Below are 19,551 nucleotides of genomic sequence, written 5' to 3' on the forward strand. Positions count from 1 at the left end.
TCACCTTAATGACATTTTGTCACAGCTCCCTTTTCTGACATCTGCATAGCTATTCAAAAAGTAATATAACAACTTTTGAAGGCATTAAGGAAAAATTAGTATAAGAACTTCAGTAAGTTGAATGTCACTGTTACCAAGACTATGCTAGAGCAGAGAAATTAAAAAAAAAAAAAAGGTAAAAATGAACTGGTCTGACTTAACTCGTAAGATCTCTCTTTAGAGAGGTCACTTCACCGTGGCTCCTTCTCTGCCCAGCTTGCACTCATTACCGCAGGACAAGACCGACGCTAACAAAGAGAGAATAAAACCATTCCCTTTGTCCTAGTTCTCTTTTATACAAGACCTTAAATCTACATTAGGAGATACTGCAGAGGCATTTTTCTTTAGAAATATAAAAACACTGGTCCCGAGACTGACATGTAACTAGGCGAGATACCTGGTGATCAGAAGAATCAATAAAATTCTTAGGATAGAAGGTAAAGCCTAAAACTCTACCTACATACATAAATTAGGATGACTGACTCACGTGTGGGCTTGTGAGGGTGAACGTTTGAATGAAGTTGAAAAACCAAGTTTCTGTTTCCTGATGATGTCAAGAGTCAAGAAAATGGTGTCAAGAAAACAAGCATTTTCACTTGAAAGTTTGATATAATATGGACACAGGTCTGAATTAAGATAATTAATAATCTTATGTATGATAGAAAGCCTTAAAATATAGATAAGAATATTTAATTCACATTTAAAATAGCTATTGAATGCTTTTTAAAGTTACTGTGTTAATTCTAAAAGCCTACTGACTCCCCATTTTATGTTAATTCTCAAAGCATTATTAAATAAGAAATGGATTCTCTTCTTGATATCATTCTTTGTAAATCAGTTTAAATGATGGTTTATGGATCTTTCAGAGTTGAATTCCTTAGTGAAATCATAAGTTTGATAGGAGGAAAATATGGGCCTTCAGAGTTTCATATAGTAAGAATGAATATTAAATTATCTTATTTCTAAATGTGAATACATTGTACATATAAACTAATATTCATTTATGCAAACTCTGACAGCAACAAATAAGACACATAAAGATGCTGCAGTTTACTTGGATCCATTCTTTTTGTTTTCTGCTTTGAAAGAAACTAAATAATAGTTGTACTCATTCAATTTCTTATAGTTCAGTAACACTGTAACTGCCTTTTAAAAATGTTTGCAATAAAGCATAAACATGTAAATGACAATTTTTACTTTAATTCACTACCTTTTGTTGGATTAAAACACTAAATGGAATGATACTATAACATTTGTATATTCAGCAGCATGAGTGGCAGTGATGAGAAAAGTCTGAAGAAAAAGGGATTAAAATAAAAAACATATATCTATGTAATAACCGGATCATATAATCTTATCAGAAAAAAATGAGGAAAAAATTGAAGAACAAATGTATTTTAATGTTTTGAATGAGACTATTTTTTAAAAAATGAAAGTCCATACAAAGGAGTAATACATCTTTATATATACCAATAGGTAAGCCAGTAGAAACAGTAAAATGACTCTGCTCTCCGGCTGGCCCAGGATATTATGTGTGTGTTGGTTTAATCTAATGTGTATTGTTGCGTAGTATCCCCAGGCACAGTCAAGTAAAAGCTAAGGCTGTACAGAAAAGCCTACATTTTAAATGGGTCTTGTCATTAATGCTTTATTAATTGCCCCAGGCTACGTAAACCCAAAGCTGGGCAAGCTATAACAATATGACACATTAAGGTCAAATCCAATTCCTGCTGTGTTTTCTGGAATGGGCCAAATATTGAGTTAACAGCAGGAAAGGCAATTTATAGGCTTTTCTTTCCATCTACCGATTATTCGATCTAAATTAGATGGGAATTTTTTAAAATAACAAAAACATCTTAACTGAGTAATATAAAAGAATCTTGAGTCATTTTCTGTGACACTCAAAATTATTTTCAAGTTCCTCTTAGGTGTACCACATAATTTTAAAATATGATGGAACAAAGCTGCAGAATAAAGTATCTTATACACCCACTTAAACAAATAAAAATTTCAACACAGTTTGAAATTAATATCAACAAATAAAAGAGCTTACCTTTACATCAGAAGTATCTCTCTGACTAGTTCTCCAAGACCTCGCGACGGACGAGAATGTTCGATTAGGATGGTCAAATTTTCCATCATTTGCATTCAGGAAGAAGGTTGTGAAGGGTTCCTAAACGAAAAAAAAAAAAAGAAAAGGAAATCAATAATTTGACCCTTCTGAACACAACTGTTCTCTTTCTTTGTAAAACATGACTTTTTTGGAAACCTTTTGAGGTGGAAACCATTTTGAAACCCTTTTGACACCCTTTTGATCCTGTCTTTTGAGGCAGGATCCTGTCAGGAGGGGCTGGTCTGAGTCACTCTGGGTCGCTCAATCACCTGTCACTCTGCAGCCTTGGCAGCTTATGTTGCTTCTTGGCCTTCAGTCTTCTGATTTATAAAATGATGGAGTTCTAGTGCTCTGTGATTTTATGACGAATGACTTTGCATTGCTGTCAACATATAACTCAGATCTACTTTCTCATAACTAAGGCCACACATAGTAACACTGCAATAAGAAAATCTCTCTGACACTATGGTGTGAAAATTGCATAGGGGATGTCCATCTTAAGACTACCTGAAAGTCTCCTAAACTTACTATATTATGACTTGATGTTTCTAAAATGCAAATCTCCTTGACTGAAATCCTGCCATAGCTTTTCAGAACTCTTAGGAAAAAGCAGAAACTATTTGATTTGTCTTGAGAGCCTGAGTGATATGGAACCTGCTTAACTCTTTATCTCTTGCCATTCCCTTATTCACATCCTAGGTCTTGCCATGCTGGTGTCATTTCTTGTCCTCTGTATGGGATAGCTCTTCTTATCCTTTAAGTCTCAGCCCAAGATGTTGTTTCCTTCTGAAAGACCTCCCTTGATTTGCCAAGCTCTCCTATGTTCAAATGGCAACATATATTTCCTCTAACATCCCTGAAGAATTTGTGACTGTTTTTTGAAATTGATTTTTAAACATTTTTTTTACTGGGGTATAGTTGCTTTATAATGTTGTGTTAATTTCAGCTGTACAACAAAGTGAATCAGCTATATGTATACATATATCCCCTCCCTCCCACCCCATCACTCCATCCCATCCCACCCCTCCATCCCACCCATCTAGGTATCACAGAGCACTGAATTGAGCTCCCTGTGCTATACAACAGCTTCCCACTAGCTGTTTTACACAGGACATACGTCAATCCCAATCTCTCAATTCATTCCCCCTTACCCTCAAGTCCACCTTTCTGTTCTCTATGTCTGCATCTCTGTTCCTGTCCTGCAAATAGGTACACCAGTACCATTTATTAGATCTCATATACATGCATTAATATATATTTGTTTTTCTTTTTCTTGTCCATCTTCCCCACTATATGAATAGGTTCCAATGCTCCTTGGAAGAAAAGCTATGACAAACCTAGACAGCGTATTAAAAAGCAGAGGCATTACTTTGCCAATAAAGGTTCACATAGCCAAAGCTATGGCTTTTCCAGTAGTCATGTATGGATGTGAGAGTTGGACCATAAAGGAGGCTGAACACTGAAGAATCAATACTTTCGAACTGTGGTGTTGGAGAAGACTCTTAAGAGTCCCTTGGACTGCAAGAAGATCCAACCAGTCAATCCTAAAGAAAATTAACCCTGAATATTCATTGGAAGGACTGATGCTGAAGCAGAAGCTCCAATACTTTGGCCACTTGATGCAAAGATCTGATTTATTGGAAAAGACCCTGATGCTGGGAAAGATTGAAGGCAAGAGAAGAAGGCGACAACATAGGATGAGATGGTTGGATGGCATCACCAACTCAATTGACACGAGTTTGAGCAAACTCTGGGAGATGGTGAAGGAAGCCTGGCATGCCGCAGTTCACGGGGTCGCAAAGAGTCGAACATGACTGAGTAACAACAACTACCAGATTCACTGTTTCATCTCCAACACTTAGAAGAACTCCTGGTACATCCAAGCTGCTCAATGTATTAAAACAATCTGCTGAAGGAATGAATGAAATGACACTAAAACAAATCAGATAGGACTAGATCAACTCCAGTCCTTCTAGTATTCTGTGACTATTACCTTACTGCAACATGGTGTCCATCATTAAGTACATATTCCCTTAGCAGGAAACCTAGGAATAACGTTATCACAAGGTCCTAATGCATTTAAATTTACTGCTTTTTTGTTATGTTACTCATCATAACAAAGATGAGTATTTATTTACTTTCCTATGGTTCAGTCCCTCTCTTAAATCTAGGATAAATGACATGTCACTCCTAGGTTCAATAACATTAAGAAATCTTTTCTACATATGTAGGTTTTATTTTCTTAATATATGATCTCTGTTCATTCTTTTATATCTGTAAAACATACTCTGTCTCTTTAAACTCCTCTTTTTGTCACTCATCGTAAAGTCCAGTTGTCCGGCAACAGCTATAAATATTTATATTCCTCAATATCTTCCTGAAATTTAGTATGGCTGGATGTCATCAATTTTATAACTTTGTAACATGCCACCAATTTTCATGTCTAATACTGAATAACAGAAAAGTATGGTGAAAGAGATAAGATGAAGAATGATATAACACTATATAGGTAAATTTTGATTTTATAAATAAAAATAGATTTTGATTTACCTCAAAATCAAATATGCATCCAGTAGGTCTATATTGTTGTTTTAAGATTTTAAGTGATTTGACAGACAAGTAGATGCCACCAAAAATAAGTATGGAAAAATAATTTAGGGATGTCTTTCACTAATTAATTTACTTTGTAAATTTTAGACTCCCTATTAAATATAAGGTAGTCAATGCAGCATATCTTATCACTAAATTAAAGTGGGGATAGAAAAACTCTAGAAATAGCAAGAGTAAACTGAATGAAATATGACAGATCTAAGTTTGAATCTTGGTGGAACCATTCACCTCTCGTAAGCAAGTTACTTAACCTCAAGTAGGTAGCAATATGAAGTAACCACATCTCAGTTCCTTCATCTGTGTTAACCGGGAATAACAATACCTGGCGGGTAATTCAGATTAAATAATATTGAGAAAGGCTGTAGCATCAGAGATGACACAGAGTGGTGACGATGATGACCAGCTTCATGCCTGGTGTCAAGTACCCATGTTGGGCTGCAGCCAGACTGACAGTTCCTTAGGTCTTATTCATCCCTCTATCCTTAGAGCCAAGCATGGTGCTTGGGTCACAGTTAGTGCTTAACTAATGTTTTTGAATATACATAAACATACAAGGTACTGCTGGGAGAAGGAGTATGGTTGGATAAGAGTAAGATACAGTTTTTCTAGTCAGTTTTTAACTACTAGTTTGACCAAAAAGTTGCATCTTCAGAATCCACTTCTTCGTTATTCTAGGATGCTGATGTAAGGGCATTTATGTTTTCTTTGTAGGTGGTAGGTAGAGAATAATTTAGAGGGATTCAAGTTGTCTTCATGATTTTTAACCTATTATAGATATGAATGAAGACCCATTTATATATGAAGAGTCTTACTTCTTATCATCAACCACTAAAAGCTGATCTCTACCCTAGCCTGAATTATCAAACCCTTCCTTAGTTCTGAACCCTTAGTGAAGTCATGCCAAGAATAAGTGCAGATGGGCACAGTGAAAATACACCTGAAATTGAAGAATTATTACTTCTGGTCATGAAGTTGATGAATCTGGTTGTACCCAAAACACAGAATATTGAAGAATTCCACATTTTTTGCTGTTCCACATAGCCTTTAAAAGGATCTGGTTAACAACTGTTTGAGGGTCACATACTTCTTTACTGATATATATTCTCATTATTTCCAAAGGCCTCCAGCTGCTACAGTGGTAGAGTACTAACAGAAAGGGATAACCTATTTGTTTATAAGTGGGTAATGATCTTTCAAGCCCTGCTCACTGCAGAGATTACCTTTTTCCATGTGTTTCCATATTACCTTCAAGGCACAGTCCAAGGACCTTCTGTTTCATTTGATTCATGCTTGACTAACACAGAGGATCAAGCTCTATATTAAGTTTAAGAAACTTTAATATTTATTCACCTGACACATGTTGATCAAACCATTTTCAATGTGTATGCTCAGTCACTCAGACATGTTTGACTTTTTGTGACCCCCATAGCCTGTAGCCCGCCAGTCTCCTCTGTCCATGGGATTCTCGAGGCAAGAATACTGGAGTGGGTTGCCACTTCCTCCTCCAGGGGATCTTCCTGACCCCGGGATTGAACTCATGTTCCTTTCTTTCTATGTGTATATCACCATATTAGATATTTTATCATTCTTCTAGAAAATTTTTGCTTTGGAGATAAGGTGGACAAATAAACAGAAATTTCAGAAATTAAAATACTTGGACTTGTTGGGATTTAAAAACTTCAGGTTCTGTCCTGCAGTATAAACGGCTGATGGCAGACTTCTTTCTCCTGATTACATCTACCCTAACCTTCCAACTCTTCCTCGGGGACAGAAAGTCAAACTAGCCTGTCCTACATGGGAAGTACGAGGCCTATTGAATTAGGTCATAACCTTCAGTGCCTGCAAGGACACTAACAATCTGTCCTGCCTTCCAATGATGTGCAAAGAAAGTGAAAGAGTTACTCGCTCAGTCGTGTGTGACTCTGCGACCCAATGGACTATAGCCCGCCAGGGCTCCTCTGTCCTTGGAATTCTCTAAGCAAGGATACTGGAGTGGGTTGCCATTCCCTTCTCTAGGGGATCTTCCCGACCAGGGACTGAACCCATATCTCCTGCATTGCAGGCAGATTCTTTACCATCTGAGCCACCAGAGAAGCCCTCCCATGATCTGATCGCAGACAACTCACCCTTCCTGGGCCATCCAACTCTGTCACTCTTCCCCTCTGCTCTTTAGACAACTCCTTTATTTTTCTGTCTTACATGACTTCCACTCAGTCATCCAGAAGAGTCTTTTTTATACCCCCTCTGCCCTCTTCTTTCTCTTTGTTTCATTTGAAACAAACCTCATTCCTTGGTAATAGTGCCGGGACATAATTTTATCAAAGAAAAGATACATATACCTTGAAGTTATATAAAGCATAATAAAGACCAAAGGGAAGGGAACTAAAGTTATGAGCACTTTTTGTGCATGGCACTGTATTATCTCAGTTAACTAACTCAATCATCCCTATTATCCTTTAAGTGGGTGTAATTATCCCCGTTTTACATCTGAGAAAGATCACACTCTCTGAAATGGAGGAATCATTGTTTACACTGTGCTGTGTTTAACTTCAGAAGTTTATTTTCTCCCAGTGTTTTCAAAAGAAATCAGAAGTATCTTTTAGAATCTTCAGAAACCTTTGTGTTTCCCATACACCAGGCTCTTGTTTAAGAATCCTCATCTTTCTCAAAGTAAACATACATTGTCCGTTAAGTATCAGCAATCAAGAGAAACAGGATGGCAATATTCTATTCAGTAGCATTACATTTTGGTCTTAATTACAATGTTTGCATTAAGTGCTCTTACTATTTTTTTTTCCCCACTACAAATATATACTGCCGAAGATATATTACAGTTTAAATAGGCTTTTGGGTAGGATTTCAAGACAACTCATAATTTATGAAGTAAGTCCCCAATTCTAAACAATTTATCAATTAACTTGTTGTACAACCTATTTAACTTCCTAAAAATTATGATTAAATGTTTGATAATGGAGTTTGAACAGGTAGGTTGAATATACTGAATGTGGAACTTGAATAGGTTACTAAAGGATATAAGAGTCCAATTTAATTACTTCATTGAATATATTTTATATTCAGGGTAAGATTTAAAGCAAAAATATTCTAAGTAAAATGTGTCCTTTTATACTATTTAATGCTGAACAAACTCTAAAATTCTATAATAGTTTATTCATCATTTGCCCAACAGCAGGTTAGCAGAGAAACAGCTTTTTCAGAAACGTGTAATTTAGACAAGTGACTTTACTGGTGGTGTGTCTAAAATAATACTTTTAAATTTCAAGTAATGAGGTATATAGCTAATTTGCATTTTAAAGCAATTATTATCAATGTCATACTAAATATATTGACTGAAACTAATAATGAGTTTAATGACTTTGGGTCTAGAAGGCTTGAAAGATAAAGAAAAGATATTTATTTTAATCTATATTTTATTTTTATGAACAAATTTTCATTGACACAAATTTTAATGTATTTTCTACTTCATAAACTCCTTGAGATGGGAGTGAGGAAATCACAATTCCCTGGGCCATTAGGTTAAACACTTAGTAAGCTATTAGACTGTGATACTTCTATTTATAACAGTACAACTTGAGATGCATTGGCTAAATGAGTTCCCATAAAAGCAACCCTATAGATTTCTTCTTTCAATGCAGGTCACATGTGACTACTGAGTACTTAAAATATGGTGAGTTCAAGCTGACTGTGCTATAAATAGAAAATACATCTGGATTTCAAAGAATACCAAAAAAAAAAAAAAAAGTGAAATATCTTATTTACAATTTTTATATTGGTTACATGTTGAAATTACAACATTTTGGATCTATTGGGCTAACAAATATATTTATGAAACTAATCTCACCTTTTTACTCTTACTCTTCTTACTTCTTGTTTCTTTTTACTCTTAAATGTGGCTACTAGAAAATTTAAATTATATACATAAGTGGCTTGCATTACATTTCTGCTGTTCAGCACAGCTATAGACAATTCTAAAAGGGAGTGTGTAGGGTAAACAAGGGTAGCATTTCTGCTGTACCCCTGCAGAGAGTCAAATTTCTCTACTCCATTTACTCCATTTCTCTAGAATAAGAAATACATTTAGGGGTGAATTATAATTTATTATTTGATAAAATGTTTAGTTTATCAGGGATAGAAGTGTTAACTTAAATCAAGCTGTTGATAATAAGCATTTTTATAAATTCATATTTAAATTCTTAGAAAACCAATTTTAGACTTATTTGATTATACAAAAGCCACTGAATATTTTATATATTTCAAAATACTATAATACATAATATGTATAATATACTGTCATATAATTCTCAAACCAACTGACTTGATAGTGGTTTTTTCAGAAATGGTTCCTGACTTTTTAATCCCAAGATGCCCTAAAAAGGTGTCTTACGCCTCCACAGGGTGATGGCTCATTACAGCAATAACTGTTTCTTGCTTTTTGTTTTCTTGTTGGTCTATTTTTGAGCTCAGATAAAATATTTTACATTTATTGTAAAGGACACCAGCTGTTTGAAATCTTGACTGGTGAATTTTTGGGTTTCTGTGTTTAGTTTTGACCTGTGGCTGAAACTGCTGCTATAAAGTTCTCTATATATGTGTGACTGTAATTCAGAAAAGCCTTTATCTCTTTTTATGAGCATCTAGTTATTTTCTTACACCTGGAGAGAATTAATAAGTTATTACAACCCATAAACTAAAGGTGTTTTGTTCTGATTGGTTTATAGTGGTAAACAGACACGTATAAATCTAATATTCCCCCCAAATTAACAGAAAGTTTTTTAAAAATAGAACTTCTCTAAAGTCCTATAGTTAAAAAAATTCTTAAATGGCTAGCTCAGAAACATTTTTATAAAAGGATCCAAATTTACATAGTTAAGGTGAATTTTTGAACAAATTAGACAAACAACTTTGGTCTAAAAAAGTTTTATGTCTTTTCCTTTAGTTTATAATTATAGACTTTGTTTTTTAAAATAAGATTTGAGTTTGTTTCCTTACAGACTAAGCTAAACTTTAATTTCTTACGTTGGTTTAGGATTATGAAAAATATAAAACAGGCATCCAATTAAACTGAATCATAATTCTGACAAGCTTTTTTCATAACAGTAATTATTTATAGTACATTACCTACCATTAATTTACAAGTTACCTAAAACATACACATACTACATGTTTGTTATGAGTTCAATTTGCTTGAGGAAACTCTCCAAACCAAACTGTTTTTTTAGGCAGTGGGGAAAAAAACCCTTGTCAGTTGGAGATGCATTCCCTACTTTGTCAATGTGTTTCTGAGGCAAATCAGCCTCATGCAACAGAGTAGTCTGAAGTATATTTTGGTAAGAGGAGATAGCATTATATATATTGATTGTATTGACTGAGACATTTACTCCACAGTCATTTATAGTTTTAAAAATATCTGGCCATCTGACTCTAGTAATTGCTCTCAACTAAACTAGATTGAAGAGGGCAAAACCAAGGCAAAGAAATTTTGCTAAGATTTTTTGCATTAATATAGATGAGAAAGAAGAGGAACCTGAACTAAGGAAGTACCAAAGTTAATAGAGAATGGAGATAGACTGTAGATGGTAGAACCTATCACATGTGATGTCAGACTAGATGTAAGGAGCTGATAAAATGGAGAAAATATCCAGGTTAGGTAACTAACTGGGTGTGATAAATGCAGATTATTTAGATAAGTAATCAGTAGGAAACACCCCTGCACATTTATGAGGGAGATGAGAAATTTATTTTTGGAAATGTTCTTTATAGTACTGCGAGGTGTTCAGGTACAAAAATACAGAAAGACACAGAAATAAGCAAATATATTCATATCTTAGAAATTCAGGTTAGGAGCCCAAGAGAAGTGTCTGCAATAAGAGAGAAGCTGGCAGTCATCAGTTTAGAACTGAATGATATAGTCCAGATAACACATAGGAAAATTCTGGGGAACAGAAATATTGAGAAAAAGAAAACTGAGCATGAGATAGGGCAGGACAGTTAGAATGACAGAAGGGAAATCAACAGAGGATACTGTCAGAGGAGCCATGAGATGGAGAAACTTCAAGTGGGAGGAGGTGATCAATGGTGACACATGCTTCAGATACACCATGGAGCTCTGCCATGGTGCCCTTCACAGAGATAGTTCAGCAAAGTGGTGGGAGTGGAACCTGCATCAAGCAGGATAAAGACTGAATGTGGTGATAGACCAGCACAGTGCAGAACCGGATAGTACCTTTGACTATGCAGGGGGAGACATGGGAAGTCACTAAAGAGTGGGTGGGGGCTGGGAGGAGGCATGTATGTATGTGCATATGTATGAAAGTATGTGTACGTGTAAACTGCGTGCTTAGTCGCTCAGTTGTGTCCAACTCTTTTATGACCCCGTGGACTGTAGCCCGCCAGGCTCCTCTGTCCATGGGATTCTCCAGGCAAGAATACTGGAGTGGGTTGCCATTTCCTCCTCCAGGGGATCTTCCTGACCCAGGAATCGAACTCCCGTCTCCTGCATTGCAGGCAGATTCTTAGCCTGTTGAGTCATGTGTAAGTATGCATTTAAAAGATTGGAGAGATTTGAATTTATTTATGTCTTAGGAGAAAGACAAAGCAACAGAAAGTCTTCAAAAACATTAACTGTTTTTAAAATACACAGTCTCATGAAGCAAGACTGGGAGGGCTGGGAAGAACGCCAGCCGGTGACAATCAGTGAGAAAGGAAACACTGGATATTAAGGACACAATCTAGGAGTCTGGTTCCTTTTGTAAATGGTTTAGGTTTAAGAAACTCAATCTATCTTTCTAACCCAATTTTGCAAATAAGGCAACTCATTAACAAAAAGGAATCAGGTTTTGCTAGAGTTTGGCATCTTTCATTTCTACTTCAGTGGTCTCTAATCTCTGCTTAAAACTAATAAGTATATTTGATTTTTATTTAATTTCCTTATATTAAATACTGAGATATTAAAGGCAAACTGTAACTTAATGAAGGCACTCACGATTCGAACAAGCCAGGATAAGGTGGATGTTGCCGTAGAATAATGTGTGTTGTAATGGTAGGGAGGACTCTGATCATCTTCCCAGGTCTCGTAGCGCTCCGCATAAAACACAGCTCTCTTTGGGTTCAAAGCACCGATCGGCTGTAAAAAGAGAAAAAGAAGCACTGTGTTTAATATAGTCATATTAGATATTCAACATTATAACTCTTTACTTGAAAGTATTTACTGTGAATTCATTTTAACAATAGACTATGTGTTATTTTGCATTATATTTTTACCAAATTTGATTTTGATATTGACATTTGATTTTGATAATCACTACATTTGTTAAAATTCACTCAAGAAATGATTTATGTATGCAGGGTTTCTAGGTTTTATTGAAAGTTTCCATAAACTAGATTCTCAGAGATGAGCCAGTTTAAACTGTTAAGGCAAAACCAGTATTTTGGTGTTATTTTGTCTACCTAACCACAGCCATAATGAATATTTAGCTTGATCACAGGAAATCGAGTGAGAAAGTGAAGAAGCAGTTGACCATGTGACCATCACATTAGAAAAATCTTGTCTTAATAGCCAGTTACCCAGAGTGTGAAAGACAGTAGTCACACATATGGAAACCATGTTGGAATTTTAGTCCCATTATTACACAGATGTAGCAAGTATTCTTTTATTAAATTCACCTGGAAATCTGAGGCTGGTGGAAATAATCCAGACAATTCAGATTCCCTGGAAAGCATTGTGTTAAGGCCATTAAGTCTTGTCTTAGCAACACCACTACACTACTGACTACGACATTAATCCCTACAGTGGAACACATGGTAAAATGCTCAGGATACTACATATGTGTGTGTATATATATATATTTTTTTTTTTCAACAAAGTATATGTTAGTTGGACCATTGTCTCAAACTTCCCAGGACACCATTTATCAAGATTTTCTAACATATAGTACTCACGATTTCAAATAGCAAACTGCCTTAGCTTAAGTTTTTGTCTGATTTTGACTTATTGGCATATGGAACCCATTCATATAAACCTAATAGCTGCACTGCTTTGTTTTAGGTTGCATACTGTAAGAAACAAAAGTTTCTCTAGAAAGCAAAAGATGAATAGTATGTAAAATATATAATTCCTTTATTTCAAAATGTAATATTACTAGTTAGCTATGAAGTTCCCCCCAGGGCTTAATTTTAACAAGAGAAGTAGTAGAAAATTGGTGTTTCAGTGGAAGACAAATAATGTTACACAAGAGAGAAAGATTAATAAATTGCTTGTAAGCTTTTTCTTTGGGTCTCAGGGGACTAATTCAAACAATACCATGATGTCAGCAGTTAAAAAGTCTTTTAAAATTTTCATAATAAACTCTTATTTGCAAGGATTCTTATCCTGAATATTAAAACTATTTATAAATTATGTTATTTTTCCTTAAACTTAATTATGACTTAACAAAGACTAAATAATGTTTTCAAAACTTTGGCTTAAATATAGTTTTTAAATATTCTAAGGCTTAAACCTTATTCTCTGCTAAATGTTACTGCCTATCTCTCAAAAATTTTTTACTTGCATACAGAAAGCAATGTAACTTCATTAAATGTCAACAAAGTATTAATAATATTTAACATAAACATATAATTTTTTGGTAAAAGGGCAATTACTACAATAAAATTAATGTTGAGTTCTATTACAAATTAAAATAGTAAGTTGTTCATTTAAACTGGCCTATATATTTTATGGTATTCTCAGGTGGCACAGTGGTAAAGAATCTGCTTGCCAAAGCAGGAGATGTGGGCTCAATTCATGGATCGGGATGATCCCCTGGAGAGGGAAATGGGAAACAACTCCAGTATTTTGCCTGAAAAATTCCACGGATAGAGGAGCCTGGCAGGCTACAGTCCAAGGGGTTGCAAAGAATTGGATATGACTGAGCATGCATGCACATATTTTATACTTTTTAGATATGCAGATAAGTTTTTCTAATTCAATATTATAAATTATAATATAATTATTTTTTCAGAGCATTTAAATGTTGAGTACTTTATTCTGTCTTGAATAGGCTTATAGATCTTTCATATGCATAAAATGTCTACACAATCTCTCAGGATTGACCTTACCTGACACTGTTCTGCAAGGCCTCACAAAACCAAACCCCCAAAAGGGCCTCATGGCTCTTCTTCTAATCTTTTCCAGGCTTCCCTCAACTACTTGAAAGTAGAAAAAGTAAAAATAAATCTGTACGCTTTTTATTTTATTCAAGTTCCATCAAAGTCATTTTATTGGAGTGTTTTACAGAATAATATGTTGTAGGAAACAGCTGCCCTGTATCAAAGCTTATATATGCCTCCACGAGTAATTTCTTAAAATACATGTCTACTGTTGAATTTTCATCCAATGCATTTAGAAATACATTTTATAAAACAAGTATAAATAGTTTGGCTTGTACTTATTATTTTTCTATTATTTTACTTCAATCAAGAAGCAATACTTTATTTAAAGGAAAAATGCTTCAAAATATCTGTTTGGGAAATGAGTTTCATCACAGATGACATATCTTCTTATGAGATCCAAATAGATATATCTATCTATCTATGTCTATCCATCTGTTTGGCCTATGTACCAAACTATCTACCCACTTATTTACCTACCTATCATCAATCAATTAGTCACCTACCTATACCTATCTACTCAGTCACTCACTTGTCTGACTCTTTGTGACTGCACAGACTGTAGCCTGCAAATCTCCTCTCTCCATGGAAATTTCCAGGCAAGAATACTGGAGCAGGTTGCCATTTCCTCCTCCAGGAGCCCGACCCAGGGATTGAACCTATGTCTCCAGCGTCTCCTGCATCGGCAGGTGGATTCTTTACCACTGCATCACCTGGGAAGCCCATACACCACCTACTTAACCCATGTATAAAGTGATAAGGCTGCAAATTTGTTACCCTTTTAAAAATTGAGCAACTAATGCAATGTCAATACCACTTGGATTTAGTAAATAAATAAGGTAGAATTATGATTTAAAAAACAGAACACCTAAAACTACACTTAATGAAATTTACACATTATTTTGCAATCTTTTTCGATTTTCATCATAACTACCATAGCAACAATCAGTTTTATTTTCTCTCAAACAGTAGGCATTTAGATATAGCCAGCTCTGGGCTTTTTAGGAATTCCCACATGAAATTTATAACTGAAAGTTTACAGCTTGCTACTAGATTTGCTATTTTGTCCTTGTGAATTTGTATGTCAAGTTGATGCTTAACATATTGCAGAAAATTATGATAATAACAATGCAAAATTTAAAATAATTTTACCTCTATACTTTATTATTATAATTCAAATTCTAACACTGCTATAAAGCCTGTATAGCTTGTAAAAAGCACTATTTTCAATATAAAATTGATGGAAATTACATGTGTAACATTATCATGTCTACATGAAACACTATTAAATTTACTGAAGAAATGCTGTTGAGGATTTTCTCTGCTCAATCACTTAATTTACCTGTTTTGAATACTGAGAGAGAGATTTGTTTCAGCAATAGTATCATAAAAAGCTTTGTTTCCTGATAAACTGTGATTTTTATTGTATGGGACAAAATTCCTGACAAATGCTTATGGAGATTTACATTACTAAAGGCTCTGAGAAATATTACTGTAAATAGCATTGCTTAACTGTGTCTATTCCTACTAGAACATCATCTTTCTTTTGTTTTGCTACTAAATGCAATAGAACTAGTGTCTCCTAAAATGTACTTTGAAAAATTCTGGTTAGAATAATTATAGTATATATTTTTGATTGTTAACTTTTTTTTTGGTTTCCTTTTCCTATTTTCTTTTCCCTTCTGTTCTTTTCAGTTCAGTTCAGTTCAGTCGCTCAGTTGTGTCCGACTCTCTGCAACCCCATGAATCGCAGCACGCCAGGCCTCCCTGTCCATCACCAACTCCCGGAGTTCACTCAAACTCATGTCCATCGAGTTGGTGATGCCATCCGGCCATCTCATCCTCTGTCATCCCCTTTTCCTCCTGCCCCCAATCCCTCCCAGCATCAGGGTCTTTTCCAATGAGTCAGGTCTTTGCACGAGGTGGCCAAAGTATTAGAGTTACAGCCTCAGCATCAGTCCTTCCAAAGAACACCCAGGACTGATCTCCATTAGAATGGACTGGTTGGATCTCCTTGGAGTCCAAGGGACTCTCAAGAGTCTTCTCCAACACCACAGTTCAAAAGCATCAATTCTTCAGTGCTCAGCTTTCTTCACAGTCCAACTCTCACGTTCATACATGATTACTGGAAAAACCATAGCCTTGACTAGACGGACCTTTGTTGGCCAAGTAATGTCTCTGCTTTTGAATATGCTATCTAGGTTGGTCATAACTTTCCTTCCAAGGAGTAAGTGCCTTTTAATTTCATGGCTGCAATCACCATCTGCAGTGATTTTGGAGCTCCCAAAAATAAAGTCTGACACTTTCTACTGTTTCCCTATCTATTTGCCATGACATGATGGGACCAGATGCCATGATCTTAGTTTTCTGAATGTTGAGCTTTAAGCCAACTTTTTCACTCTCCTCTTTCACTTTCGTCAAGAGGCTTACACTACCATGACAAAATAAATAAGTTACAGGGTTATATTGTACAGCAAAGAGAATATAGCCAGTATATATAATAACTTTAAATGGAATATAACCTATAAAAATTTTGAATCACTGTTTTGTACCTCTGTTACTAATATAATATTGTATATCAACTACACTACAATTAAAAAAGGGATAAGAAAAAATAAATTGCTCATTAAAAAAAAAATTACTCTGTGGTCCTTGACTAAATACTATCTTGAACAAACCAATTTTTAAAGACATACAGTAGGTAACTAGAAAAACCTGACTATGGTCACAGTTTTAGATAATATTAGGGAAATACCATAAAGTTTTGTTAGGTGTAAAGATAGTATTCTGGTAATGGAGGAAAATGTATTTTTCTTATTAAAATATTTAGGGATAAAGTGTAATATCTTTAATTTACCTTAAAAGCACTTCGGTAAAACAAAAAAAAGCTAAAATGTTAATAATTAACATCTAGGTATTGGGTAAGTGGGTATTAATAACTGTTGGTGCTTTTCTTTTGAAAAGTTTTATAATAAAAAGTCAAAATAAAATAAAAATGGAATGTAAAAACCAAAAAAAATCTTTCAAATTCTAACCAATAGTGCTTATGTTTTAAGTTGTTCTTATTGATAAGAATGCTTTTAAATTGGAAATTTGTGGTTGCAAAATATGTGAATATTTTGGTCTCTTAAATAGATTAAATCTCCCCTTTGCAGTTTTATGCACACTATTAACTTGCTTAATATGGCCTTTAATCATCAGGTGAAATTCCGCTAATCACAACACTGTTCCCACTTACATTCTTAAGAAATGGAGTCTGAAGTAATGAAGCATTAATAAAAGGAAGTGTTAAAAATTATATTTTGTTGGCTTTAACCGAGTGTATTTCTTTTAATACTTTTTCATAGGGTGAATAAACACAATTAATTATATTATGAAAAAAGATAAACTTTGAGCCAAAGTTGCAATTTGATTAGCAAAGTTTATGAGCACGTTAGTACATGGGTTGGTTCCACATGGGACCGAAGTCTCTGCAGAGGGAGAGTGGCTCACTCCAGGCATTGCTGTTGCCTCCTCTGCTTCTATTTGACATGGTTGTCTCAGCGTTTAGGAAATGTGGAGAGCATCTAGGAGATAACGTAGTCAATAGGCATTTAATTAAAAAAAAAAAAGTACATTCTACCTATTGTGGAGAAATTATAGGTAAGAAATAAGAAGGAAATACAATCTGTGTTAACTAGTACAATTTCTCCTAGAACTGTGGGGATAGAATGAGAAAATCTATGTACACTGCTTTAGCACTATGCCTGGCACATAACAGTACATGTGAAATGTGGGCTGTTATTATTCAGTTCAGTGCAGTTCAGTTGCTCAGCCGTGTCTGACTCTTTGCGACCCCATGAATCGCAGCACGCCAGGCCTCCCTGTCCATCACCAACTCCTGGAGTCCATTCAGACTCATGTCCATCAAGTCAGTGATGCCATCCAGCCATCTCATCCTTTGTCGTCCCCTTCTCCTCTTGCCCCCAATCCCTCCCAGCATCAGAGTCTTTTCCAATGAGTCAGCTCTTCGCATGAGGTGGCCAAAGTACTGGAGTTTCAGCTTTAGCATCAGTCCTTCCAAAGAAATCCCAGGGCTGATCTTCAGAATGGACTGGTTGGATCTCCTTGGAGTCCAAGGGACTCTCAAGAGTCTTCTCCAACACACAGTTCAAAAGCATCAATTCTTCCGCACTCAGCCTTCTTCACAGTCCAACTCTCACATCCATACATGACCACTGGAAAAACCATAGCCTTGACTAGACGGACCTTTGTTGGCAAAGTAATGTCTCTGCTTTTGAATATGCTATCTAGGTTGGTCATAACTTTTCTTCCAAGGAGTAAGCGTCTTTTAACTTCATGGCTGCAGTCACCATTTGCAGTGATTTTGGAGCCCAAAAAAATCAAGTCAGCCTCTGTTTCCACTCTTTCCCTATCTATTTCCCATGAAGTGATGGGACCAGAGGCCATGATTTTCGTTTTCTGAATGTTGAGATTTAAGCCAACTTTTTCACTCTCCTCTTTCACTTTCATCAAGAGGCTTTTTATTTCTTCATCACTTTCTGCCGTAAGGGTGGTGTCATCTGCATATCCGAGGTTATTGATATTTCTCCCGGCAATCTTGATTCCAGCTTGTGCTTCCACCAGCCCAGAGTACATGATGTACTCTGTATACAAGTTGAATAAGCAGGGTGACAATATACAGCCTTGACGTACTCCTTTTCCTATTTGGAAGCGGTCTGTTGTTCCATGTCCAGTTCTAACTGTTGCTTCCTGACCTGCATACAGGTTTCTCAAGAGGCAAGTCAGGTGGTCTGGTGTTCCCATCTCTTTCAGAATTTTCCACAGTTTATTGTGATCCACATGGTCAAAGGCTTTGGCATAGTCAATAAAGCAGAAAGAGATGTTTTTCTAGAACTCTCTTCTTTTTCCATGATCCAGCGGATGTTGGCAATTTGATCTCTGGTTCCTCTGCCTTTTCTAAAACCAGCTTGAACATCTGGAAGTTCTCGGTTCACATGTTGCTGAAGCCTGGCTTGGAGAATTTTGAGCATTACTTTACTAGCGTGTGAGATGAGTCCAATTGTGCGGTAGTTTGAGCATTCTTTGGCATTGCCTTTCTTTGGGATTGGAATGAAAACTGACCTTTTCCAGTCCTGTGGCCACTGCTGAGTTTTCCAAATTTGCTGGCATACTGAGTGTAGCACTTTCACAGCATCATCTTTCAGGATTTGGAATAGCTCAACTGGAATTCCATCACCTCCACTAGCTTTGTTTGTAGTGATGCTTTCTGAGGCCCACTTGACTTCACATTCCAGGATGTCTGGCTCTAGGTGAGTGATCATACCATCGTGATTCTCTGGGTCGTGAAGATCTTTTTTGTACAGTTCTTCTGTGTATTCCTGCCACCTCTTCTTAATATCTTCTGCTTCTGTTAGGTCCATACCGTTTCTGTCCTTTATCAAGCCCATCTTTGCATGAAATGTTATCATTTTGCTGTTATCATTACCCTGGAATAATTCCTAAGAAAGTTAGTTTAAAATATCTTAGTGAAAAGTACTCAATTTTACATAAAAACAATAGAGGTAAAAATAAAATACCTTAAATCTTCATGTGTCAGTTCTAAAAGATGTCAAAGTGCTAAATAG

At 35.7% G+C, this 19,551-nt stretch overlaps 1 protein-coding gene across 6 annotated transcripts in view; it reads right to left on the minus strand.

Annotated features, from left to right (window-relative positions):
• NBEA (neurobeachin) overlaps positions 1-19,551 on the minus strand; it is a 672,120-nt gene that overhangs the window by 74,116 nt on the left and 578,453 nt on the right. For all 6 annotated transcript variants that reach the window (XM_070380422.1, XM_070380424.1, XM_070380423.1 and 3 more), the window contains 2 exons: positions 11,763-11,903; positions 2,093-2,212 (listed from right to left, as the gene is read on the minus strand). In XM_070380422.1, coding sequence (XP_070236523.1) covers positions 2,093-2,212; positions 11,763-11,903 — 261 coding nt within the window. The remainder of the gene's footprint in view (positions 1-2,092; positions 2,213-11,762; positions 11,904-19,551) is intronic.

Source organism: Bos mutus, chromosome 12, assembly GCF_027580195.1.
Source record: "Bos mutus isolate GX-2022 chromosome 12, NWIPB_WYAK_1.1, whole genome shotgun sequence".
Classification (NCBI taxonomy): domain Eukaryota; kingdom Metazoa; phylum Chordata; class Mammalia; order Artiodactyla; family Bovidae; genus Bos; species Bos mutus.